This window comes from Palaemon carinicauda, chromosome 9 (assembly GCF_036898095.1).
Source record: "Palaemon carinicauda isolate YSFRI2023 chromosome 9, ASM3689809v2, whole genome shotgun sequence".
Taxonomy (NCBI): domain Eukaryota; kingdom Metazoa; phylum Arthropoda; class Malacostraca; order Decapoda; family Palaemonidae; genus Palaemon; species Palaemon carinicauda.
Window position 1 is genome coordinate 136,330,486 of NC_090733.1, and position 26,655 is coordinate 136,357,140.

At 39.9% G+C, this 26,655-nt stretch overlaps 1 protein-coding gene across 3 annotated transcripts; it reads right to left on the minus strand.

Annotated features, from left to right (window-relative positions):
* Positions 1 to 3,134: 3,134 nt before the first annotated feature.
* Positions 3,135 to 26,655, minus strand: LOC137647175 (ELMO domain-containing protein 3-like). Of its 3 annotated transcripts, XM_068380460.1 has the most exons (10): positions 26,531 to 26,655; positions 23,614 to 23,722; positions 23,048 to 23,154; positions 15,417 to 15,669; positions 13,748 to 13,871; positions 13,284 to 13,405; positions 11,036 to 11,244; positions 10,286 to 10,413; positions 7,853 to 8,002; positions 3,141 to 5,698 (listed from the first exon to the last, which is right to left on the minus strand). In XM_068380460.1, the coding sequence occupies exons 3-9, from the start codon at positions 23,152 to 23,154 to the stop codon at positions 7,902 to 7,904; spliced, it is 1,044 nt and encodes a 347-aa protein (XP_068236561.1). In that variant the 5' UTR covers positions 23,614 to 23,722; positions 26,531 to 26,655; the 3' UTR covers positions 3,141 to 5,698; positions 7,853 to 7,901. The 3 variants fall into 3 exon arrangements, with proteins under 3 accessions (XP_068236559.1, XP_068236560.1, XP_068236561.1); XM_068380458.1 differs by having other exon boundaries at positions 3,135 to 8,002; XM_068380459.1 differs by having other exon boundaries at positions 3,135 to 8,002; positions 26,485 to 26,550.

Sequence of the window (26,655 nt, forward strand, 5' to 3'; positions counted from 1 at the left end):
GCCATTCACCTAATTCTAAAATCTTCCCTATTGGTGAATAACACTTCGATATACAATTTTACAAATAGTATACTTAATAATGATCTTTTCCCTGTATAAATATTTGACCTTCAACTATTTGCAAAAGGGAAACTGCAATTTATAACAAGTTTATTCAGTTGCTTATTCAAACCTTTACTCGACTTTGAAAATCCCTAACATCATAGGTAATATCCAGTATTCATTAAAGGGTCGTTTTTTCTTTGATAAATCTCTCGTGTCATAATTAATAATAGAATTGAACACGTATCTGTAACTTCTTTACGATACAGGAATGAAACATCACAAAGATTAACACGAGTTTTTAAAGTTGAGAATCCTTTTTCTCTCAGGGTTTTTCAAAGTTAAAAGAAAATTTTCCATCTTGTTATTTCTAAATAACAAACTGCCTGCCAGCTAGAAAACACAAGTGTTCACTGGCAATGTTATTTTTATCTTATCTACTATTTGGACAAAAAAAAAAAAAAAAAACATGTTACTGTACACACAACAAGTCAATTACAGGTATGGTACCAATATAAAGAAGAAGAAGAAAACAGAGGCATCAAATTTCACAACATTACGGTTAACACTAACGAGGATGTCTTTTAGGCAAAAACATATACCTACAATAATTTGCTTTTAAACTAAAGATTGTACATAGGATTTAAAGCATTCACAGGTTCCCTTATAACGTCAAATCATAAAGAATTGTACTAAATACCATTTCCTAACACAATAAAGAGTAAAGCCCTCTACAAGCATATTGTGCATCCTACAGAGACTTTGGTCTTGGGTAAAACTAAGCATGCAGTATACATATCAATCGTGTAATAACAATTGTATATGGTGGACCACCTGGGTAAAATTCTCAACTCTGAAGGGGTTTAGTTTTCAGTGAAACAACTCTATTGACCCTTTTACCCCCAGGCTATTTGGAAATTTCCGACCCTTAACCCCCATGGTGTTATTTTTCTTCAAGCACATTTTGCAGTATATTATTTTTTTTTATATTGCTTTAACAGCCTTAATTTTTGTCATAGAGAGGTCAAGTTGGTCTCATTCTCTTCGAAAATGCCTGAAGTTTCTCAAAAAATTATCAAAAATATGCAAAAAAAAAATTTAACTAGCATTTTTGTCAGGGACGTACCGGTACGTCCATGGGGGTAAAGGGATGAGTTTTGTGAAACGTACCAGTACTTCCTTTGGGGGTAAAAGGGTTAAGATACTGGCTCCGGAAACGTAGATAATTTCAAATTTTAAAGGTTCGGCTAATCTTTCATTGAAATGTTACTATTTAAGTTTATGTTAAGAATTAAACCATTGTAGTCAATTTCACAATAGAAAAACAGAACAGTATTATGTGTATTTCTTCCACAAATAAACTGCATAATGCTGTTGAGTTTATTATCATTAGATTCAGTGTGTATACAGCAAATATACTCGAGGAGGATGGAGTGTACTGTAGACACTCGTACCTGCTAATCCCTTAACTCTAAACGAGAAAACACTGACCAAAGCATAGAAAAAGATAGCTGAATGAAGGGTAATTGCAAACATGATGTGGTGAAATGTATTGTTCATTTATAGGCTGACCAAGTTTTTAAGATAAAAAAAAAAAAAAAAACACTGGGTTGCTAAAATATTGTTTGGAAAAAAAAAAAAAAAAAAAAAAAAACAGATCAACGTCAATTAAGACATTCACAATACTAAGAGACTCCATGATCCAAGTGGAAAACATCAAAATCACAAGATAAACATGTTTGAAAAAAGGGATTTTGACGAAGGAAAAATTATTTCTGGGCTCAACCTGTGTCGCTCCGTGAAATGCTCCTTATAGCACCATTTCTAAGGCATAAATACTGCTAAATATACCAGAGAAAAAAGTTGCATGGAATGCCAGGAATATACCCAGCTCGCTCACCCTTATAGGGTGTCTGTATAATAACTGTGGCCTGTGAAACCACTACCAGAGGTCCCTTACCAATTAGTCTTCTCCTTCCTCAACATCCCTGTTTCAAATGTTCGTATGTCGGTAATTTATGTACGAATTTTAAAACATTTAGGAGTCTATTTACAGTATATCCAAGTAACCTTTTTAATGTGAAAAGAAGAATGTTTTTAGAAGACATTGAAGCATTAAAAAATGTTCATTTCAACTCTAGAGACCCTTAGTATTGTGAAGTGGTTGTAACAAAATAAAATTAAGGTGAAAAGTGATATTTTGAGAATCTAAATCACTTTAGATATAACTAAATACTTTATAAGTATATTCGTGCAATCAATTTCACTGATATCATAGTTGCAATTCCTCTTGCAAAGTTTCATCTCATTTTTATGTCCCTCAAAAACTTAACAAAAATTATTTATTGATTCCTTAACGATAATAAACATATACTGGTAACGAAGTTAAATCTAGAACAATCGCCCGAAAGATTAAGTACCGCATACTGCAGTTCAGGAGGCCTCTAATATATTCAAGACATTTAAAAGCATTTCCTCAAAACACTAAAAAGTAAATGTGTGCCATACACTCACATTTGCCAAATTGATTTCGCAGTCGAGACTTTCAAGACTAAATTAATTTCACAGTCTAGACTTTCAAGACTAAATTAATTTCACTGCTAAGGCTAATTCTAATTATTTCATGTGTCCAGTGCATGTGACCTAACGTATTTATACTTCATGACGACTGATAACGTTTTCACCGTCTTCTAAAAAGGTTACGAATAACTTCCATTATCCAAGAGGTATCTAACATGAATATTAGAGACAGAGGTCTTTCCTCTTCCCGTGATGGCCCCATTTATGTAACTTATTAATCATTAGTACCATACAGAAAGACAAAACGATCTGTTATAGCACCACATTAAGCCCTTTTGGCATAAGTACAGAATACCGTTAAAACTTAATAAGTCAGTATTACTATTCTAATATTTAAAATTTACTTGACAACTATTCAATGAAAAAAGAGTTTTTGCCTCCAACATATATTGAAGAAATGAATGTAAATAGACAGACCTAAATTTCTCAAATGGTGATAATCAGCCGAGAGAGAGAGAGAGAGAGAGAGAGAGAGAGAGAGAGAGAGAGAGAGAGAGAGAGAGAGACCCTTTCTATGATAATTAAAATAGCATTCATAGTACCAAAAAGAAACTTATTTTTAAAGAAAATGGAGAGAGAGAGAGAGAGAGAGAGAGAGAGAGAGAGAGAGAGAGAGAGAGAGAGAGAGAGAGACCTTTCAACAAAATCAAAATAGGAATTATAGTACCAAAAAGAAACTTATTTTTTAAAGAAAATGGAGAGAGAGAGAGAGAGAGAGAGAGAGAGAGAGAGAGAGAGAGAGAGAGAGAGAGAGAGAGAGAGAGAGAGAGAGAGAGAGACCGACCCCTTTTATGATAATTAAAATAGGGATCATAGTACCAAAAAGAAACTTTTTAGAGAGAGAGAGAGAGAGATATTCATATTAAGACGGACAATTTTCCAATTAGTCCTACAGAAGTTTTACTGTATAGAAAAAGCAGTTCAAATGCCATATTGTAAATTAAGGTAAAAATGTAATTGAGGATTCATGCAAAACATTCTCAGGAGAATGTACTGAACATGCAATAAATACAGGTATTTTTTAATGTGACAATTCTAGTGCCAATTCATCTATCTTCATTCTATAAAGTGTTTCAAATAGCACTTTTGGAAACATCTAAAGATAAATGAGGATATCAAATTTATAACAGAGGCAACTACACAACCAAGAAATAATAATAATAAGAAATTTAAATATACAAATATTTAATATAAAAAGGTTAGGCATTAATTTCCTTGTATGTGACAGAAAGCCCTTCTGTGACTGCTCACAAATTATAATAAAAGTCTAGCAAGAGGACTTGATCCCTCTGAACACTATACAAATCTATGTAAAAAAGCTGCTTCAAGGTGATGGGTCATAATCCTGAACATAAAATATATGTAAAAAGTACATCTCAAAAACACATTGACACCTGTCTAAATAAGTTGCATCGTATGAAGTTTTACAGCGACTTAAATTATTGGATAATCCTGCTATATCCTAAATTCACTGGTTACCAGTAAATATACCTCCACTTACTACAGATTGCCTACGTACTAATTAAGTGAAATGCTGCCGTAATGCCCGGGCCCTTACAATTAACGTTTCATTGCAGTAACCGAGTGCTTCAAAAACTATTGCACTATAAGTGAGCTATTTTACTTCATTGCAAGTATATACATACACCTGGTCCCAGGATCTATTTTATCTTTAAAAGTAATGTATCCGCTGTGTTCTACACAATCCGTTCATACCAAGATTGGTATACTGTATTCAACGAGTCCCACTAGATTCTAGAGGATCGTTTTCTTTAAATTGAAAGATTATAGTGCAGCCGTTAGTTAACAGAGAAAAAAAACACCACACTTATCATAGCAGGGATATTCTACGATCAAATATGCCATTTACAACCGTATGAGAAAGTTCTATCGCACATTCTCGTGCCACAGCATAACCTAAAAATTCTTCGGATGTCGGAGATTATTTTCGTTAATCTGTTAATTACTAGAAATGTCATTGATTGTGATCCGCTTTTGGCATCACAGGAATGCACCTTTCATTTATAACAAAGATAAACAGACAGCCCTTGGCCTTAATTCGTCTTGCTTTCAATAGCACTTAAGGTAGAATAAATTTCACAGAAATTCAAGCAAAATATGCAAGGGTCAGCTTCACAGAAATTCATGTCTGCACATTTCTTAAGTAATTAAATAAAAAATGTTTCTGAACAAACTGTAATTTACAAGAAAACTGAATTAATAAGAGCTTAAGACATAATACAAGTACATGTAGTTCCCTTAAGAATTAAAATCAAACCTCCTGGTGTAGTGTCTCTACCAAAACATAATAACGGTAGCAAACCATGAACACTAATTTTTTGTTATATAAAAGGAAGAATACTTAAGTACTGTCTGGAGGTTGATTAAACTTCTATCAGTGGAGACTTAAGAGATCTTTTTAGCCAACTCGACGAAAATTTAACACTAATCTCCGTAAGAATTTAACATGTCATGAAGGAATGAGTCTCAAGACAAACAAGAATTAGTGTAATTTAACACTAATCTCCGTAAGAATTTAACATTTCTTGAAGGAATGAGTCTCAAGACCAACAAGAATTACTGTAATTTAACACTAATCTCCGTTAGAATTTAACATTTCTTGAAGGAACGAGTCTCAAGACCTACAAGAATTATCAAGAAAAGACAAATTTAATTTTTTAAAAAATGGCGGTGAGAGTAAAACCAATTATGGTAATTGGAAAGCTTCGGTAAAGTCCGTGAGTTTAGGCTAAGAAGATCTCTACTGCACTGACAGATGCACGTACTGTACATAATTAAAATCAGAAGACACAATATTTCGACTACAAAAAAATAGACTATTTTTGCACTAACATAGGACACACAATTAAGTAAAGGCCGTCGTGACCAATTGTACATTGTGAGAAAAAAAAAAAGGTATCTTAAATTGTACTGTATATTCTCTTTTCTAATTCTTCTGCACAACCAGAAATGAAAATTCTACATATTCATAGAACCTTAGTAGGATTCAGTTCACCCTGTCTCTTCCATATCACGTGAACTAAGTCTTATTTTCTTCTGAGTTATCCAGTATTTACTGTAAATAATGTAAACATTAATTATATTTGAATGTGTAATCATATTACACGTTCAAAATGAGAAGTATTATAAAAATATACAGTACAATACAAACCCACTTACTATATAATTGTATATAATATGCAACACCATATATAGATGCGTAAAAATGTTCAAAAATGCATGCAAATTTTTCAGTGTGCAGATATTTTACATACATTGCATACACAATTGTTAGATTATACCCACAAGCATACACACACACATTTTAAGTATCTGTCTTCTAATATGTGGTTGTAAGAATTTTCCCTTACAGAAGAGTAGCAAGTAACAACTATTGCACCATCAATTCATTCCTAACAACCACAAAAACAGTATCATTTATATTTGAATGATTGAGAAAAAACCTAAAACTGGTTGATCAAAAAAGAATTGAAGAAACTCCTTCAATTTACAGTACATTAGTTGATATGAGTTTAACTTGTGCAAATACATCTATAGTCAATTTTTTTTAATGAGACGCATTTGCACCGACTCGCAGCGGTGCCCTTTAAGCTCAGAAAAGTTTCCTGCTATCTGATTGGTTAGAATTATCTTGTCCAACCAATCAGCGATCAGGAAACTTTTCCGAGCTAAAAGGGCACCCCTGCGAGTCGGTGCAAATCTGCCTCATTAAAAAGAATTGACTATAGTTATATGCTTGAATGTTGTTCCCAATAACTGGCAACTGTTGGCTAAACAGTCAAACTATCTTTGGTTCAATATCTATCCTGATAGAAAAAGTCACTAGAAGTGATATGAAATGGTAAAAAAGAATCAAGACTCGTGAGAAATTACAAACCGTTTTACCAAAAGCATGTGAAGGAAATTAAGTACATAGACACTCCATAGCCCTATGCAGAAACAATCTAATTTCTAAAAAACATTCCAGGGATGAGAGGAATACTAGTAACTATTACTTTACTTTAAATTAAGGTGCAAGGTCATACTTTTTTCAACTTTGCTTTAATGCAAATCGCAAAGTCGTACTTTCTCTACTTTACGTAACGTAAATAAATCAATGTTTTTGTAACGTGAATGTATATCTCTCGAGCAAAAAGGCCATTAATTTTGTAATTGAAGTTCAGTCCAAGTATTGCCAGAGAATTTTAAGTAGTTGATGATGTAGTTCCTAATATTGATCCTAGAAGCTTTGTAGGAGCTTCTGTACTTGTACAGTTTAATTCTAAACAACATTACAATGTTACAATGTGTTGTGTATTTTTACAATCAATCAATATATATATGTAGGCCTATATATTTAAATAATATTGTGTACAGTCAGTCCAGCACTGTATACACCAATTGAGATAGTGGGCCATCATTAAGACAATGCACAACACATCTCTCAACTGGATTTAACCAAACACACAAGTTCTTCGATCACAGTTTACACATTGAAATGATTTCTTTTGCAAAACAAATAATTATCAACCCCTAAAAGACCTCTATATCATAAGTATATCATGATATTGTATATCGCTTGCCTTTCATGACACAAAAAGCAACATACCTTCATGATATTGTATTTCGCTTGCCTTCCGTGACACAAGAAGCGACATACTCATCGCTATATCACATTTCGAAAAATCACAAATTGACTGTAATCATTTCTCTCCATTAATATTTATCACTAAGCAAACCTTTTGTCAAGATGCTGTGCTACACAACTAAGTTTACGCTACATTTAAAAAAAAGCTTACGCTAATCTAAACAACAAACGGCACATCACAATTACAATAATATACAGTATATATATATCTTGTAACCAAATTTGTTGACGATATGATGAGTAATGAGGTTAACCCTTAACCTCAAAAGTTCTGTTATGCATTTCTTCCCTTACCAGATTTTCCGTAACCACGTATCTATATATACTGTAAATATATCACTGTGCCTATTACATATAAAAAAATATAGTGAGCCACGGACATGATCCTCGATTTATTGTCCCTGTTAATTATCTTTCACTCTGCTATCACAACCAATTACGCTACGGAAGTGTTTAAACAACACTAAGCATGTTTCCCTAAATAACAATGTGCCTTTTATCGTTTGAATAAATCAAATTATGCAAACCATTTTGCATTCTCCTTACACATAAAAAAAAGCCCTGCGCTACAACTTTTCTTACCTATGAGATCGTTCTGATATGAGCTAACTTATCGTTTATCTACTGCTACTCACAGCATCTCGCCTTCTTCCTGGTGAGAGTATTTCCGCAGGTGAAGTTGTAGCTTCTGCATCACAGTCTTTACGTTGCGCTTGCAGTAGGCCTCTGCATCTGGAATATTCCAAGACAATGTTTACCTTAAAAGTATTTATTTTAATGTTGTTACTATTCTTAAAATATTTTTTGTTGTTGTTTCCTTTTCTAACTGGGCTATTTTCCCTGTTGGGACCCATGGGCTTACAGCATCATGCTTTTCCAACTAGGGTTGTAGCTCGCAAGTAATAATAATAATAATAATAATAATAATAATAATAATAATAATAATAATAATAATCCAAGAAACATCGCTTCACTTCTCAACTAGAATTTAAAATATATTTAATCTATTTTATCATATAAACATTAACACCAGCTGTTGCTTCCAACTACAAGCCAATTCAAATCCTTTCTATATTGATTTGTTTAAACAGAGATATTGTTACATTTTTAGCAGATGATGCAAAGAATTTACCAATTAAAAATACTAAGTATCTACAATACATTTCAGCTCAAAAATAGTTAGTTTTTCTTTGAAATCTTCCATACTAATTATTTAATTGGGAATGTACTTTTAACACAGCACTATAAACACCTACCTCCAATATGGGATAATACAGTGCACTGTCAAATCATGTTAATTAAAGACCTTTAATCTTGACTTTTTAAACCCTAAGTCAAATCATTTGGGTATGTTAAGGAGTCTAACATACAATATATGTTGTACAATATCATTTGCCATGCTATTTGTCAATACAAGGAATCATATTGGAAATAAGTAGCAGAGATAATGTAGCACAGTTTCGGAAGCCAGGGTTATTACAAGGGATGTGTGAGGCAGTGCAATAAGACAGTTCGGTCCAGTGCCTTTGATGAAAAGTAATGGTCCGCAGATAACATCCACAAGCCTGTAGATCCTGTAATCTTGAACATTGACAAAGATAAGGAAGATTTATTTCTTGACAGTGGTGAAGATTATGAATAAAGTTTCTGTGATAAGGTCACTTGTTTCCATTTTCTTTATAAGTGATGATGATAGAGGGAGGGAGAAAGAAAGAAAGCACACATGATGTGGTGTTATTGATGCTTGTATGAGTGCTGAAATTGGATCCCAGAAGTCACCTGTTCCCAGGAGATCTAGAGTTGTGCAAGATTCCGCCGCGTTGGAATATGTATTGGTTCTTTCGTGACTTGAAAGAAGCGATCACCCAAAGAACGAGCATAATTTCAAGTCCCGATCATTTGATTCCAGATCGAGGAATTCCTGATTGCAGCCGATCACGTACAAAATGACGATCGTGGAGAGTAAGAGCAAGGAGCCCCGTCTTGTGGGGAGAGAATTAGATTGAAATGTTCTTGTGAAGGTGAACACTAAAGGTAAAGATCGTGAGAGACCTCTGCATTCGTGAAGGGAAGATATCGTAGCCCGTACAAGTGATAAGAACAATTATAGATTCCTTTCCATGGGTCTAGTAGAATGGAAAAGCTGGAATGAAGCAGATGCCAGGAGTACTATGATCCAGATAGTCGCTGAAGAGCAGGCGCTAGGGATCCGATCACATAGTGTCCGACAAGGGCAAAGGCCGAGCACACCTAGACTGCTCAAGAGGTGAAGGAGCTCTTGGAGATCAGTAGTGATATGAAACGAAGCCACTAGAGACCGGGAGCATGGTGATTGTGCATGTTGAGAACGTTCTCGTGTGGGATCAGTCATTGTCTCATCAGACTCAGCTGCTCGTTGAACCTACGCTCAAACATGCTCCTTCTGCTGGGTTGTCTCTGGAATTCTCAGAAGGAAGAGGAAAGAGAAGCATATGCATATTTAGTCTGATGCAACAATTATTATTTTCTCTGGAACTCTCCATGAACTCTTGGTAGCAGAAGAACTCTTCTACCAACAGAACCAGTTCCCAGCGCTTTCCAAAGTAAACTTTCCTTGGGCACACATAATCAGACAACACACGCAAGGTATGGGGCAGCAACAGACTTGCCGCCCTACAGGAACAAGTATGTTGGATAAGGACAGGTAGAACAGAAAACTGTAACACAATTACAGTTACCAAGAAACATGATAGTCTTCGAACAAGACTGCAAGAAAATTTATTCAATATTAAAGAAGAGGCAAGATTAAAACCGCCAGATGGGGGCAATGAGAAGTATGTCTGTACTATCCGGCAGCCAAAGTCAAAGTGAAGATTACGCTACCTGGTGGGTGGGCGGGCGGGGCCTTCCTGCAAGCTACTACTACTACTTCGTTCAAAGTTTAAACAGCCGTATATTTCTATATAAGGTCGAAAGTTTGTATTCAGTGTAAAAACAAATATCTACTTTAACAAACATTTACAGTAAATGACGTACCTTTTATAAGAAACCCTGAATCTTTTATTGTTTTACACTCGGTTTTCCAAATCCAGTATATATGAAACATCACAGCTGCATAAAATTCGTTGAGTACGTGCCTCACATTACTACGACAATTACACTCCCTGAAAAGAAATTTTTTTTATTACAACAAATTGCTTTATTTTAAAAAGCTATCCATTCTCATGTATATATCTACAAATTTGAAAATTCAAACAATAAATCTGAATCTATGAGAGAAAAATGGCTTTGTCCAAGTTAGAAAACCCTGCAGGGAAAAGCACATAATAGACAATACTAAAATCTAAATATGTACATCCTTCAACCTCAGCTTAAATGCTTTTTGCCTTTCAATTATCGGCTATTTCTTTTGGTCTCATGCATATCTCAACCTTATCTATTCTCAATTTGAATAAAAGAACAAATTTCTGTCTTTCTAAACTGTTTCATAATAATAGTAATGGTGGATGAATAAACTAACACCAACTATTTTCCCATAGTAAAACAGCCATGAATTACTCGGCTATAGTAAGAAAATGTATGAAATAAGGTAGAAGGAACTACAAACTATTTAGAGCAAATCATTAAGAAACTCATACCTAAGATTTTTACTTTTTATTTAATTACTTCCAACAAAATTCTGATAAGATTATTTCATATTAACTACTGAACCATTACAATTTTTTATAATTTTATGTTAACTAAATTATATATGAAACACACAGGAAATAAAAAGATCCTTCTTACTTATTCAAGTATCCTTCTCTGAGAGTTTGTAAAGAAATTCTGGTAACATTGATAGAGAGCACCATCAGAGGGAATTGTGAATGTTGGTCGTGGCTAAGTCGAAATATATCTCGAGCTAGAGGTAACAAGGCTTCGTGCGTGAGCAGGTGTAAGGCCTGAACCAAACCCAGTAGTCCAACACCTCGCAGGTCTGTGGCTGGATCAACACCCTGAAAGAAGGCACACCGTGAATGTTCATAATTCTAATAATAAACGGCCAGCTCTATGAGTCGAGCTTGACTTATTGTGCTGGTTAATCTCTGCAATGTAAGAGTTAAGCTTGACTCATTGTGCTTGTTAATCTCTGCTCTGTAAGAGTCAAGCTTAACTTATTGCGCTGGTTAATCTCTGCTCTGTAAGAGTCGAGCTTGTCTCATTGTGCTCGTTAATCTCTGCTCTGTAAGTCAAGCCTGACTCATTGCACTGGTTAATCTCTGCTCTGTAAGTCAAGCCTGACTCATTGCGCTGGTTAATCTCTGCTCTGTAAGAGTCAAGCTTAACTCATAGTGCTGGTTAATCTCTGCTCTGTAAGAGTCAAGCTTGATTCATCATGCTGGTTAAGCTCTGCTCTGTAAGAGTCAAGCTTAACTCATTGTGCTGGTTAAGCTCTGCTCTGTAAGTCAAGCTTAACTCATTGTGCTGGTTAATCTTTGCTCTGTAAGAGTCAAGCTTAACTCATTGCGCTGGTTAATCTCTGCTCTGTAAGAGTCAAGCTTGACTCATTATGCTGTTTAATCTCTGCCCTATTAATAATACATCTTCAACTTCCAAACATCCAAAGATACAAACACACATCCAACTGAAGACAACAAATAAAAGATAAATAAATTCTGTAATAAAACAATATTATATCATTTGATACGGTAAGCAAAATGACATTTATAATAACCTGATATCTATATCATATGAAACATGACTATTTTGTTGAATTTTGTAGCTGGGAATCGTAGATATGGGATTCAGGTTAGGCTACCCTAGGCCAAAATAATAATAATCTGGACATATTTCACATTGAAGTAAATCAACGAGGGAAAAATAGAAAATATTTTAAGTAATTTGTATTTTTCCTAACTATAAGACTTGCGGGATGGCTGAGGATTGTGGTGTAATATTGTGGTGTAATATTTTTCCTTGTAAAGTGTCTATACGACTGGTGAAATCTAACCGAGGCACTTTGCGTCAGTAGGTGTAGGAGGAGATGATGATGATTAAATACATCCACAAAATAAACTTAAACGTTGCTTAAATTTATGTTCAATCATAGAATAAGGCTTAAAACACGGCATTGCGATCTTGTAAGTGGATTTCTAGTTTTTGCAATAAACATTATAACAGTCTAAAAAATCATGATTTTTTAAAAGTAATTGCTCTTTATTAAAGAATTTTTTCAATATATTTATTTAATTTTGGGTGCATTTTAACAATCGGCAATAACTGAATTTTTATTCTTTACCTTTGATTGTGATCAGCTGATCTCAAGCATAACTTATTAAAAACCTCTTCATAATGAATATTACATCAGCACCAATATGTTATGGAATATTGCAGTTCGTTTATAGCTATTATTATTATAGTAGTTATCATGTGAATATGTTCGAGTACATAAAGAAATTATCTTATGACATTACTTTAGAATACTTTCAATATTATATTTGTTACTTTTAAGATGACTCATCTTTATAAAAAGGAAGCTGTGAAAAAAAAAATGAAAAGATGAGAACACTATTCATATGCATTTTATACCCAGACAATTCAATTTAGCTACAGCAATAAGATTGCGATAGATGACATAATACAGTATCTGATTTAAGTGATTCCTTATAAGCATCCTAAATGACTGATATTTATGTTGAAGTTCAAATAAACATAAGGAAAACATCCACATTGATTCTAATGTACGCATGCAGATATTTTTGCAACCAGTTTGTGCATCCTTGCATCACAACATATATTCTTTGGAGTGTAATATGATCTGTATTTACTTTGTCGTAGATATATATAGACTAGTCTTTTCATTGTCAGTAAGAGTACAGTAAAGTACTGAACACGATTGTACTTTATATACAGGCATCTTATGCATAATAACTATTCTCCATAAAATGTGGTGGCCAGACCAGATAACTTTTAGTAATCATGAAAACTATGTAGTAACCATAACACATAGCCTAACTTATAATAATCATAACAAATTAAATGCTGTATGTACTACCTGAAATCCAATCTCGTCCCAATGATTCCCAAAACGAGGACAGTCGACCTTTGTGGAAGTGAGCACTTTATAGACAGTCTGTAATATCTGGAGATTAATTGGTTCACTGTTATCAAACTGACCTGAAAATTGGAAAACAAAGATTAATACAAAGAATGAAAATTATATACACTATACTACCAAATAATAACACATACATTAGTATCATTATTATTAATAGTTGCTAAGCTACAACCCTAGTTGGAAAAGCAGGATGCTATTAGCCCAGGGGCTCCAACAGGGAAAATAGCCCAGTGAGGAAAGGAAACAAGGAAAAATAAAATATTTTAAGAACAGTGACTAGAATAAATATTTAGTGAAATAAATTGACTAAGAAAACAGAATACTGTAACACATATGCTTTCAAAGAAAAAAATGCATACAATACTTAATATATTTCAAGAAATAAGAAATACTGTACTTACACTGGGCTATTGCAAATAATAAGTTCCTCTCGTCAACTAACTCCGCTTTCAATTTCTTGGGACCGAAAATAGAACGCAATAAACCATTAACTCCTCTCCTTTCTAAAGTTGGTTTAATAGACCCCTGAAAACATAAAAAATACAATTGATAGTTTACAATATTGATAAACAAAATATAGAACTTTTTCAAACATTTTACTTCAATAATATTGAAGCCATGACTTATGAGAATACCATGGACATTATAGATTTAAGAATAGGACCTTAAGTAGGGTTTACAGGGTCGAACAGTTCGACAGACAAGTCTTTGAAGTGATGTTCGAACGTGTGAACGGGGTATTTGGTTGTCGAAAACGTTTGTCGAACAGTTCGAAGAAAGTCTGCTCTCACCTGACTTTTGTGGGCGGGGCTCCATTGTGATTGTCTGCCACCTCTTCGAACCATTTGACAAGCAGGTTCAACTTACCGGGTTCGACGAACCATTCGACTGTGTAAAACTCGCTTAAGGGTTGCTGTGGCCTGATTGGTAACGTCTCTGCCTGGTGTTTGCCGGTCGGGGGTTCGAGTCCCACTCAGACTCGTTAGTGCCATTAGTGTCTGCAACCTTACCATCCTTGTCAGCTAAGGTTGGGGGGTTTGGGGGAGCCTATAGGTCTATCTGCTGAGTCAGCAGCAGCCACTGCCTGTACCTCCCTGGTCCTAGCTTGGGTGGAGAGGAGGCTTGGGTGCTGAGGGCATTGTCACTGTCCCTTGCTTCTGCCATTCATGAGCGACCTTTAAACCTTTAAAGCTGAAATGGGGTCTAAATCTACACAAAAGTTGGGTACTTACTGAATGCTATTGCATGAGCATCTGTTGTAGGCCTCAATGTCTATTTGGGGCCGTAAGGTTTTAAACCTTTTTCCTAACTAACTATTATCTATCCACACAGCTGGTATTGAAAAGGCTCTGCTCTGGAATCCCGAGGCATTATATTTGAGCACCATTTTAGGAATTTCTGATAAAAGTGGAATTTCATCAAGAACTGATACCTGTAAGGAATATATTCTGATCCCCTTCCAAAGGGCCTGGACTACTAATGGATCTCTTCCTATAGCTTTCAAATCTTTTCAAGACTCATGGAGGTGATCCTAACATAAAAGGCTATGACTGTAATGAGTCCTGAATTTATAGTTTCGATTTGTTCTCTTCTGAATGCTGATTCAGTAAGATATCTGTGAAAGTAGGCTGCAAGCTTCTGATATAGTGTTATATCAACCTTTTTATGGACTGAATAACTACAGTATATATATTGTGTGGACATCATAACATTAATGAGGCTTTATCAATGAACATTCAAGGTAGGGTGCGAACGCAATAAACCTATCGTTGATGGCCAACAATAAGCTTTTGGTTTACTATCAGGAGGGAACATTATCTCTGATGGCTTTCAGGAGCAGTTCCTTCTATCTAAAGATCAATGTTTCCCCAATCAAAGGTCAAGAATGGAATGATATTATAAGGTTAAGCAAATGATTATGTAAAGTCTCTCCAAAGCACACTCCAAACCTTTTATAAGGGAGATGAGAGTAAAATCAAGTTTGTACTGACTTTGGTAAAATAAACAAATAAATGAATTGCAATGATCAATATGTCATGTCTTCAACGCTAACAAGCATGCAATACCCACCATGACATGACTCATGTCTTGCCGTGTAAAGAAATCCCACACTTCATCAAAATCGGTGTGAGGTGTTATTCTGAGGTTTGGAGGTAGGGGAGGCGGTGAAGTCGGTGGGGATTTGGCCGGGGAAGATTTGATTCCATCGATATACTTTTTAGGACTGGTCGGCAGGTCTTCCTTCTTGGGAGATTTCAGAATAGGCTCGACTGTTTGGACATTATCCCACTCTTCCTGAGCTGCGGTGTAATCCTCAACATGACTGTAGATAAAAATACAGTTTGAAATACAAATTATATGGACATATAGTGCATATGACTACCACTTGAGTAACTAAATTGTATGTATGTCTTATGCAGTAACCAAAATTAAATAAAAATCTATAAAACAGTTTTAATCTTCTTTACTTAAAAATAATGTACTACTGTATGCACTATATCCAAATTATTGAGATAAGCATAAAATGAAAACTAATGTCCCAAACTACTGGACCACTTTCATTTTTTTAAGGTCTCGTTTAAACTTTTGTATACTTACAAGAGTGAAAGTTCTGAAAGTCAGCCATATTCCAGAATCATAAATTACTACAATTCTAAGCACCAAATTTATAGTATTGTAAAATTGGGTCTGCTACTACTAAACATTTATGTATACTATCTAATTACGCCTATTATTCTTAGATTCTGTCAAATCGAGAGATAAAAGTCAATGGTGAGCCCTACTCTACTTCAGATTCATGCTCTTCCTCCTCCGAGATAAAGGCATCTGATGACAGGGGAGGGGAATTTGTTTTCAAAATGGCTTCAAAGCATTATGGTGACATTTAGCATCTAGTACTTAGGTTGAATGACTAGCAAAAGCCCCCATTATTCATTCCTGAAGTAGCAGATATAACCACTTGTATATCCATTCCTTCTGTGAATTTTTTGCATCTGGAGAAAATTAAAGATATGTTTTTTCCATACATAAACTGACAAATCTCTTTTTAATTAGCATTAGATTCAAGGAATCTGTTGGAGCAAGAATCCGAAACAATGCATGCCATGGGTGTGAAGAGCATGCAATCCGTGTGCACTAGAAGTGCACAACACATTGCCTCATAAATATGACATACTGAGACAAAAATAAAAAATTTTAAGTAATTTTTATTTTTCCTAACATACTTACCGAGAATTACTTTCTTTAGGAGACACTTGGTGATCTCTCTTTCTCGACCAAGGTTTTTGGCGCCGTTATCCCCCACCCCGTTCTCCCTATAGGCCTACCCCCGCCGTCAAAGAATGCGCCCCGAGGGCAGGATTAGGGCAGGTCACTGCTTCTCTGGGCCATTCTCCTCATTAAGTTCGTCGTATAGCCCAACTTGGCAATGGAAGGATGGCACTCGGGGACGGAAGGGAGGGCCATTACCCGAAAGTAATTCTCGGTAAGTATGTTAGGAAAAATAAAAATTACTTAAAATTTTTTATTTGTTCCAACACGAAACTTACCTCGAATTACTTTCTTTAGGAGACTTATACTTTAGGAGGCGGGAGTGCTATTCTGACACTTGACTCGGCACGTAGGGCCTAGAGGGCTATGGAATGCAGGGGCCTATCAGAGTACGGGAGTGAGGGTAACTGCGCAACCTTACGCTATTATCTAAGATTTTACCTCTTAAAAAATTCTTCTGACGATTTCCTCCGGATGTAGTCGCGAAGAATGTGTTCACCGTTGGGTACAGCCTCTGGCCTTACCGCTACACAGCCCGGAGGGCGGCCATGACTGTCCCAATGGAGAACCCATCCAAGGATTTTCTTGAATAACCCTTGAGGTAGTGGGCAGTAAGGTTGACTGGTGCGACCAAGTGCCTGTCTGTAGGATCTGCCTCACCGCCATGTTTCTCTCAAAGGGCAAGGGGGTGCTCAGACCCCTGATGTCATGGGTCCGGGGAGTGCCTGGCACTGCCATTTTATCCTCTTCATAGGTTCTAGCGATGACTTGTCTCAGCCAGCAGGAAATGGTGTTCTCGGAAACTTGCTTCCTATTAACACCTGTGGAAACGAAGAGGTTCCTGATACCTGGTCGGAGTGAGAGAAGTTGAATGACAAACCATGTATCTCTCCCACTCTCTTATCGGACGCCAAGGCCAGCAAGAAGACGGCCTTGAGGGTGAGATCTTTTTTCACGATATCTTTCAAGTGTTCAAAGTGGGAGCGACACATCATCTTCCGGACCTTGCCTAAGTCCCACTGGGGCACCTTTCCCGCCTGAGGGGGGTAAGACTGTTCGAAGCTTTTGACAAGCATCACTATGTGTCTCGAGGCCCCCAGGACAATGCCCTTCAGGAGGAAGACTTGGCCTAAGGCAGCCCGAACCCCTTTTTATGGCTGGGATTGACATCTCCGCTTTGTCCTTGAGAAACACCAGAAAATCTGCCATGTCTGGGACAGAGGCCTTAAGAGGTCTAATGTGCCTCTCAGCGCACCACTTCGCGACGGAGGTCCATTTTGTCTGGAAGACCGCGGTTGGCGACTTCTTAGGAATAGAGACATTCTCTTAGCCGTGGAGGAAGAATATCCTTCTTTCTTCAGGAGCCGCTCTTAGTCTTCAGTCGTGAAGACGTAGGGAGAGAGGCCTGTCGTGGAGCTTGAGAGAGTGAGGCTGGTGCAGAAGGTCTGACCTGACGGACAGAGGCCACGGCGGTTGACTCGATAGGTCTTTTAGATCCGCGAACCACTCTCTCTCTCCAGCCACCAGGGCGCTACCAAAGTCATCTGTAGGTTTCGAGCCGTCTTTACTCTGCTGAGCACTTGTCTTATCAGCGTGAAAAAGGGGGAAAGGCGTACACATCCAGATTGTCCCACTTGTGCTGAAAAGAGTCTTCTAAGGAAGCTTTCGGGTCTGGTACAGGGGAGCAATAGACTGGGAGTTGGGCGTTGAGGTTGTTGCAAAGCGGTCAACCACCGGGGAACCCCAGCGTTGAATGATGAGCTTGGCTATTCCTGGGAGAAGGGACCATTCCGTCCCTACTATGTGGCCCATTCTGCTGAGGCCGTCGGCCAGAACGTTTTACTTCCCGGGAATGAACCTTGCTAACATCACCCCTTGATTTTCTTCCACTCAATCTAGATTCTCTATGGTGAGATCGCACAACTCCTTCGATTACAAGTACCCTGCTTCTTTATGTATGCCACTACCGTGGCGTTGTCGCTCATCCACGCCACGGTGTTCCCCTTTAGCAGACTTGCGAAGTGTAGACACGCCTTCTGGACTGCTTCCAACTCCAGGACATTGTGTGGAGTTGCCTCTCCCCTTCCAACCAGGTCTCTCGTGCCGTTTCGTCGAGGGGAAGGGCTCCACATCTCTGGTTGGAGGTGTCTGTGAACAGTAGTAACTCGGGAGGGCCGGTCCAGAAGGACGTCCCCTTGAGTGAGTTCGACTGGCAATGCCACCATTCTAGGGAGGGTCTCGTGTTTGGAATGACTGGGATTAGCACCTGCTGCGAACCCGTCTGTCACCCGAGGTTCCTGAGATTCCATTGGACGGATCTGAGCCTTACCCTCCCTTGGGGAACTAGGTTCTCCAGTGAGACCAGGTGACCTATCAGCCTCTGCCCGTCTTCCGCCCTCCTGGGGTGTTCTGACAGGAACGGCTGACTAATGAGCCTGAGGTTTCTTATCTTATTCTCCGAAGGGAAAAATTCTCCCCGAAAAATGTCTAATGTTATTCCCCAGTAGTTCATTCCGGTGGAAGGGGATAGATTTGACTACTTCGGGTTGATTCAGTTCCCCCAGATCCTTGCAAAACTGGAGGAGACTTCTCCCTTGTCCCTCCAAGAGGACCTTTGAGGCGGGAAGAAGCCACCAGGCGTCCAGATATCTGATAAGGCGTATGCCTCATTCGTGTGCCCCCACTGCGACAGCCGTGGGGACTCTCGTGAACACTTGGGCGCTGTTGACAGACCAAAGAAAAAGGGGGTCCTGAATTGCAGGATCCGGGAACCCTATTTTACCCGGAGGAACTTCCGACCCGAGGTGTGGACCGGAATCTGGAAGTATGCGTCCTTGGGGTCGATGGTCATCCTACAACCTTTCTCCCTCAAGGACAGCAGGACTGAATTCTGTGTGTCCATTTTGAAGTCCGTCTTCTTGACGAACCTGTTGAGAGCTGACAGATCTATAACCGGTCTCCACCCTCCGGTCGCTTTTTCCACCAGGAATAGGCGACTGTAGACACCTGGCCCTGGGAGAAGAACTTCTTCCATGGTACCCTTCTCTAGCATGGACGACACCTCCTCTTGAAGGGCGGTCCTCTTTAACAGGTCTTTGGGATCTAGCCATTCTATCCGGTTGGCCGGAAAAAGCGTGGGTGGTTCCGTTAGGAATGGAAGTCCGTAGCCCTTCTTTAGTAAGGACACTGTCCAAGGTTCCGCTCCTTGAGCCCTCTAAGCTTGCCAATGACGTCTGAGTCATCCTCCAACCCGAGGGTTGGGTGGGGATAGGGGGCCTCCCAGTCTTATCTTCTTCTAGAGGGGCGGCCTGATCTGTCTCCCCTAGAGGCGGGGTAACCCGACCTGAAGGAGCTAGAGGGCGCTGGAGCTCTCCTGCGGAGGGGCTGAGGCGTTGCGGACCAGGAGGAAGAGGGGGGCTTCTCTCCTCGTAGTGCTGGTAGAGGCTTGGGGTGTCGCGGCACTATCCGAGACCTCTTATAGGGCGGTCTCCTAGGAGTCGTAGGTCTGGGGACGTTAGTCTCCTTCTATTTCAAGACCTTCTCCATTATGGCTTCTAGTTTCTTCCGAGGAAACAGAGACTCTCCCCACAAGGGAAAGCTGCGAATGGCTCGCGTCTCCCTGTCTGGTGCCTTCCAAGACACCTTCGCCAGAACAGTGTCTCGCTTCCAGAACACCCAGTTAGCTGTTAGTGTGAGAGACTGACATGTCAATAACCTAAGGGTTGAAGCCCTTGCTGGACAGGGTCCTCGGGGTCAAAGGAGGCTTGTACACCTCCCAAAGAGTAAGCCCACCAGTCCAGCCTAGAGGGGACGTTTACTAAGTCCCTCGACATTTTCTCCATCATGGAGGCTCCTGCTGGCGAGAACCAGACTGGGACTGAAGAGGCTCTACTGTCTGAAACGCCTTGACTAAGGATGTCCTGCTGACCCCCCCCCTTAAAGGTTGGGGGACCCCGGCAGTGCTGGCCACTACCTTGCCGACATAATCTTGCTCTAGGACTAAACCTCGGGTAGAGGAAGTGCTAGGGACGTCTTAGGTTGTAAGGAGTCTGCATGATCCTCAAAAAGGCTTGACTTCCAGGAAACTACATCTGTAGTTGCAGGTTCCGGTACTTGTGGTGTCTTCTGCAAAGGCTAACCACTCTCCTATAGACGGAGTCCTCCGTCAGGGATCGCTCCTCTCCGTCAGCCGAGGACCCGGCTTGGGGCCGGGGAGCTGGGTTACCGGGCACGCCGACTGGACGTCTAGCTCTTTGGGGCCAGGGGCGCCGTCCTGCCGAGGTACTGGATTTCATCTGCGGGGACGTCCGCACCAGGGGCCTGGGTTAGCGCAAGCAACGCTGGTTCAGCGGGGACTCTCGTCGGCCCAAGGCTCTGGGTGCCGAGGATGCGGTTCCCGTGGGCTGACAAGACAGCGGGAACCGTTCCTTCTGACCCGAAGGCCGCACCAGCCGGGCTGGTTCGGCCAGGCCGCCCGACCAGAAGCGCGTTTCCCGCACTGGGCGGGGTTAACCGGAGGCTTCGGGGACTTACGCTTACCTGCAGAGTCCTTCCTACCGCTTGATCTCGAGGCGCCGGGTCACCGGGCACTCCCCGGGTGCTTCGGTTCTGGAATACCAGGCACTCCCTTGCGGTGGTACCGGTTTTCCCCGGCGGGGAGCTCCGCACCAGGTTCGGGGTCAGAACCGGCAACGCCGTACCGTCGAGGACTACTGTTCGTGTATTCTCTCCGGGGGACGCGGACGCGGATCCTCGTGGGCTGACCCGACGGAGGGAACCGTTCCTTTTAAGTCCGAGGGCCGAACCAGCTGTGCTGATTCGGCCAGGCTGCCCGTAAAGAAGCCCGGTTACACCTGCGGGCGGGCTGGGGGACGCGGACGCGGATCCCCGTGGGCTGACTCGACGGAGGGAACCGTTCCTTTTAAGTCCGAGGGCCGAACCAGCTGTGCTGATTCGGCCAGGCTGCCCGTAAAGAAGCCCGGTTACACCTGCGGGTGGGCTGGGGGACGCGGACGCGGATCCCCGTGGGCTGACCCGACGGAGGGAACCGTTCCTTTTAAGTCCGAGGGCCAAACCAGCTGTGCTGATTCGGCCAGGCTGCCCGTAAAGAAGCTCGGTTACACCCGTTGGCGGGGTAAACCGGAAGCTTCGCGGTCTTACGCCTGCCTGAAGAGGCCTTCTCGCATTTCTCCCTGCGAGGGTTATATCTGTGTCTGGAGGATGGCCTTCGTGGTGAGAAAAAACCCTGGGTTGTCGGTCCGGGGAACGCTGCAATACAGACCTGGGAGGCTCCTTCTCGGCGAGGCCCTCGGCTGCAGAAGAGACTGAAAAATACGCTAAGAGACTGGAGAAGAATTAGGGACATTTTCCCCCACATGGGGTCATCAGAGGAGACGTGGCCTGCTTGCACCAGGACTCCGTCTCCCCACACACTCTCGAAAGTAGTACTTACCTCGAACTACTACTTAAGAGTTATCTTCTTCACAATAAACCAACCTCGTCTCCTACTCTGGGTAGGAGAGGGTGGTAGGGAAGCTCTGTCAGGCGGGACGCCCGGCGCTAGTCTTCGTAGACGAACCCTTCGTCGCCTACTTCTTCTTGGTGCTATACCGCACCCACTCAAACTCTTGGGGAAGAGCAATGGGCACTTCCCCGCAACTGACTTACCTTGTCCCCTACTCTGGGTAGGGGAAGATGGCTGTATAAGAATCTCTATTCGACGAGGCATCGGAAATTAAGTTGGCGAGGAGAGGCTCGTCTTCCTATGAGCCTCTTGGATGTATTCTTCCTTTTGGTGCTGAAGTGCACTCACTGCACTACGTTCCAGGACCAGTAGTCCTGACACGTGGTTGAAGGGGAACATAAGCTGCCCCTACACGGCTAACACCGAGGATAAGGGGAGGAAGAATGATTTATGTAAAAATTGGTCCTTTCAGCTATTAATTCCTTGAAGAAAATCAAGGAATACTGTTCCATAACGCACACAACGCACGACACAAGCACTAAGGAAATGAATTAAACACCGGGTAAGGACACGGTTGAAAAGTGAACGCACAGGAACACTTGGGAAGCACACTGCGAAAAAACACAAGTCCCCACGCTGGGAACACGTGGAAACTAAATGCGCACAAAGGATCGAGAGAGACTGAGAGTGAGGTGTTGAACACCTCACAACCAAGAACTTAATGAGGAGAATGGCCCAGAGAAGCAGTGACCTGCCCTAATCCTGCCCTCGGGGCGCATTCTTTGGCGGCGGGGGTAGGCCTATAGGGAGAACGGGGTGGGGATAACGGCGCCAAAAACCTTGGTCGAGAAAGAGAGATCACCAAGTGTCTCCTAAAGAAAGTAATTCGAGGTAAGTTTCGTGTTGGAACAAACATGATTTACAATGAATCAATACTGTACAATACAATTATACCCTGGCTCCTCACCTTAATCTGTCTATTCGATTCAACCCGTGTATTTGGTTTTTTCTATTTTTCTCAGCAACATCGTCAAATTCTGACGGAGGATCTTTTTGGTGCAAGGACTCCAACATCTGCAAAATTTTAATATTCTTGGTTAGAAAAATTAAACTATGAGAGATTACTAGAGTGCAATACATAGATGAAGGATCATGGTGAGGTGCAGATGGAGATGGTTTGGGCATGCTCTCCGCATTCCCAGGAGAGATTAGTTCACCAAACTGGGCTCCACAAGGCACTAGAAGAGATGGAAGCGCCAGGTCTACATGGCTGAGGATTATGAAGCGTGAAGTAGGAGATATGATGAATGGCAAAGTATTGATTTAAACGCTCAAGATAGAGATGACTGGCGAAATCTAACCGAGGCCCTTTGCGTCAATAGGCGTAGGAGGAGATGAGGATGATGAGGAAATATATTATATTACAAAGGACAACATACGAATTTTAATATAAACTGTAATGCTGATAAGAGAGAATATTCATCACATAAAATTGCCTAGTATTGTATGCTTTTTTAAGTTCTGCCCACTTACTTTTGTATGTTTGTTGATATATTTTTAGAAATCCATAATGAACAGGTAGCACACACTTATCAAACTACATCCAGTAAGCACATAGGCCATGTCAAAAGCGCCAAAGAATCTGGAAAAAAATAAATTTAAATCTTGTATATAAAAATGTACAGTATATATAAGTTATAATGAGAGATGAAAAAATATTTCATGCAATAAATGGGCATAATAGTTATCCTAAAACAATATTTTATAGTTTCTAAAATACGAGCTGTTTTCTACTTTACACAACTTAAGTCAAGACATTATTTTGCGAGTAACTACTGTATACATAAATTTCATACAAATCAGAATATAACAGTGACACATAATATCTAACTTAATGTTAGGTAAAAAGTTTGTTATATTTTGTTTACTATGGAATGATAAATAATTCATAAATTACTGTACATTATGGCAAAAATAAATCAATAAAAACATCCCATAATAAAAATAATTTGCATTTTACCTAACTATACTAACTCAACCTCTTTAATAGGCCTATGATTTCAGAAAAACTGGAAACTCGCTGTTGAAATCTCAAACTATGTGTTGCTGGTTACTGGTGTGGTCGGATGTCTTTCCAGATTGCTTGAGGTGTACTTCGGAGTTGATTCCCAAATCCTAATGGGACTCCTTTTAGTATCCCTCGTAGAATGACCATGTTGGGCTCCTCATTGATTATTACCTTCTAGGATGATCAGACTGTGATCTAACACGAGGGGAACGAATACGTAACATGTCTTGCTTAGACCGGTACACCCTAGAGCCTGAGGAATCGGTGCGCTCTCAAAGAACTAGCACGTGGTGATTTCAGGCAAGGTAGGTCTCCTCTCTGTTGGAGCTCCTTGTGTAGAAACATTGACCTTGTGTGTGTGGCAATCACTTATAAGAGTACCTTTGTAAACTTCTTTCCTCACAAGCAAACACGAACTCTTATAAGGGGAGTGTATTGGGTGATCGATAACGTGAATGAGAGCACTCCCCAGAAGGGGATCGCACGCGTACAGGAGACTTTACTCATAATTATAACGATGACTTGCTTGTGAGGATTCCTCCCCTGAGACCTAAGGAAGGCCACTATGAACTTAGAATATTGTCCTTAGCAGGGGCGTTGTCCGAAAAAACAGCAGGGCGCTTTATCACAAGGAGAAGGACAGGAACTACCTGTTTCTCTGGGAGAAGATGACAAAGCTGGTTCACTCATAGCTTGTCTCAAAGTTAGGTTGGAGTCATCATCCTTCTTCGTAATCCCGCCGATGTAGAAAAACTGAGAAAGTTTAGAAGTTCGAATACCAGGCGCAAAGAATCTCCCTTTGACTACAGTACTTCTTGCTCCTCTTGCTGTACTGCAACCACTGTGAAGATGGCCACTTCCTACATTCTTCACAGGAGGATGGCTGCATGCAGTCACGACCACTGCAAGAATGACATAAAGAATGAGGATCTGCATATCCTCAAGTGGTTTCTCCATAACAGCATCAAATCATTGAAAAGAGTGAAACTGGATGGAAAATCACAGCCAAGTATTGTCACTCCGAGACTACGTCCGTACTGCTCAGCGGCTAGGTCGAAGTGGCTGCTCTGCGCTGGCAGGGGGTTAGGGCTTCCCCGGCATCGACCAGTAACTACCAAACCTCGTTATAAATTTCAACAGCTGAGTTTCCAGCTTTGCAGAAATTATACTCTTAATACAAGACGAGTTTGTATTCCTGTAACAACAACTGGCTATTCAGGCATACCCGGTGCAGTATTTTCATGTTTTAGATGATTTTGATAACTGTTTTTACTAGAATTGGGTATATGTTTACCAGTCTACACTGTTTGTAAATACGACTTGGTAGTTATCTTTATTGACATGCTTGTTCTTTCTAAGCAAGTTTCTTTATTGACATGCTTGTTCTTTCTAAGCAAGTTTCTTTATTGACATGCTTGTTCTTTCTAAGCAAGTTTCTTTATTGACATGCTTGTTCTTTCTAAGCAAGTTTCTTTATTGACATGCTTGTTCTTTCTAAGCAAGTTTCTTAAAGTAATGAAAATACAATTGAATTGCCATAGGCTATTTCATCAGTGTTAGGACGAACATTTAATAAAATTTTCAAAACAGGCCATTACATGGAAAGGGTGCCAGGTAAGCCTGCAGAGGGGCTAATGCACCATAGGATGCCAAAATATTTTATCGAGCCTTTGTATATCAGCGGCCAATTCCTCCAGCGAGCATAAAATATGGACACCAACTAACCTAAACTTCCCTCCCAAACTTAACCTACAAGCTGTGTCCTTACATACTTACCTAACGGGTAGGGGGCTGACACCCACCTACGACCCCCCTTACACTGCAGAATTCTTAGTCAGCCGTCATCATACGTACAGGTGGCCGCTATCATACATACACCCCAAATTATCTACTTGGAAATGTTTCTTGGCCACCCCAAAACAGGACACTTTCCTGCCTAATCTAGGCTAAGCAAAGTCTAACCTTAACCAATACCTAATTAAGCTACAATGGGTAAAGATGAAAAAGAATCTTGACATCACATATTTTTAAACTGGATATTTTTAAAATATAAAAAATCTTGATTTCACACATCTTTTACACAAGAAATTTTCAAAATCCCTCATCAACATGACAGACGTAGAACATCCCAGAATTTAAATAATATTAGATTGGGATTATAGAACTCCTATACAAGAAATAAGCTATGCCTATACAACGCATACGTTACCCACATAGGGCCCACGGTAAGCTCATTGTCTTAGGTAGCAGACAACAGCTTAGACTATAGTAGCAATATATCAGATTCCTATATGTCCAATAGCTTCATATCTAAGTATATTTTCTTATATATTTACCTGTGAACACAGACAGACAGGTTAATGAGACCTGTGATATGCGTACCTGGGGGAATGTTGTTGTCAATCTTATAACGCTCAGGTGACATAACATGTTGTGCTGAAATTCATCTATTATTCATCTTTGATTGATTACAATACGTTTGATTAATCATTTCAACGTTATGATTA

What these genes read in the sequence shown, in the direction of transcription:
- LOC137647175 (XM_068380458.1), bottom strand. Translation starts at nt 23,154, where the DNA reads ATGTTGGAGTCCTTGCACCAAAAAGATCCTCCGTCAGAATTTGACGAT. An exon ending in GGGACGAGATTGGATTTCAG is followed by an intron (nt 11,245 to 13,283) that starts GTAGTACATACA and finishes GCCTTCTTTCAG; the next exon opens with GGTGTTGATCCAGCCACAGA. An exon ending in TTCAGGGTTTCTTATAAAAG is followed by an intron (nt 8,003 to 10,285) that starts GTACGTCATTTA and finishes GGAATATTCCAG; the next exon opens with ATGCAGAGGCCTACTGCAAG.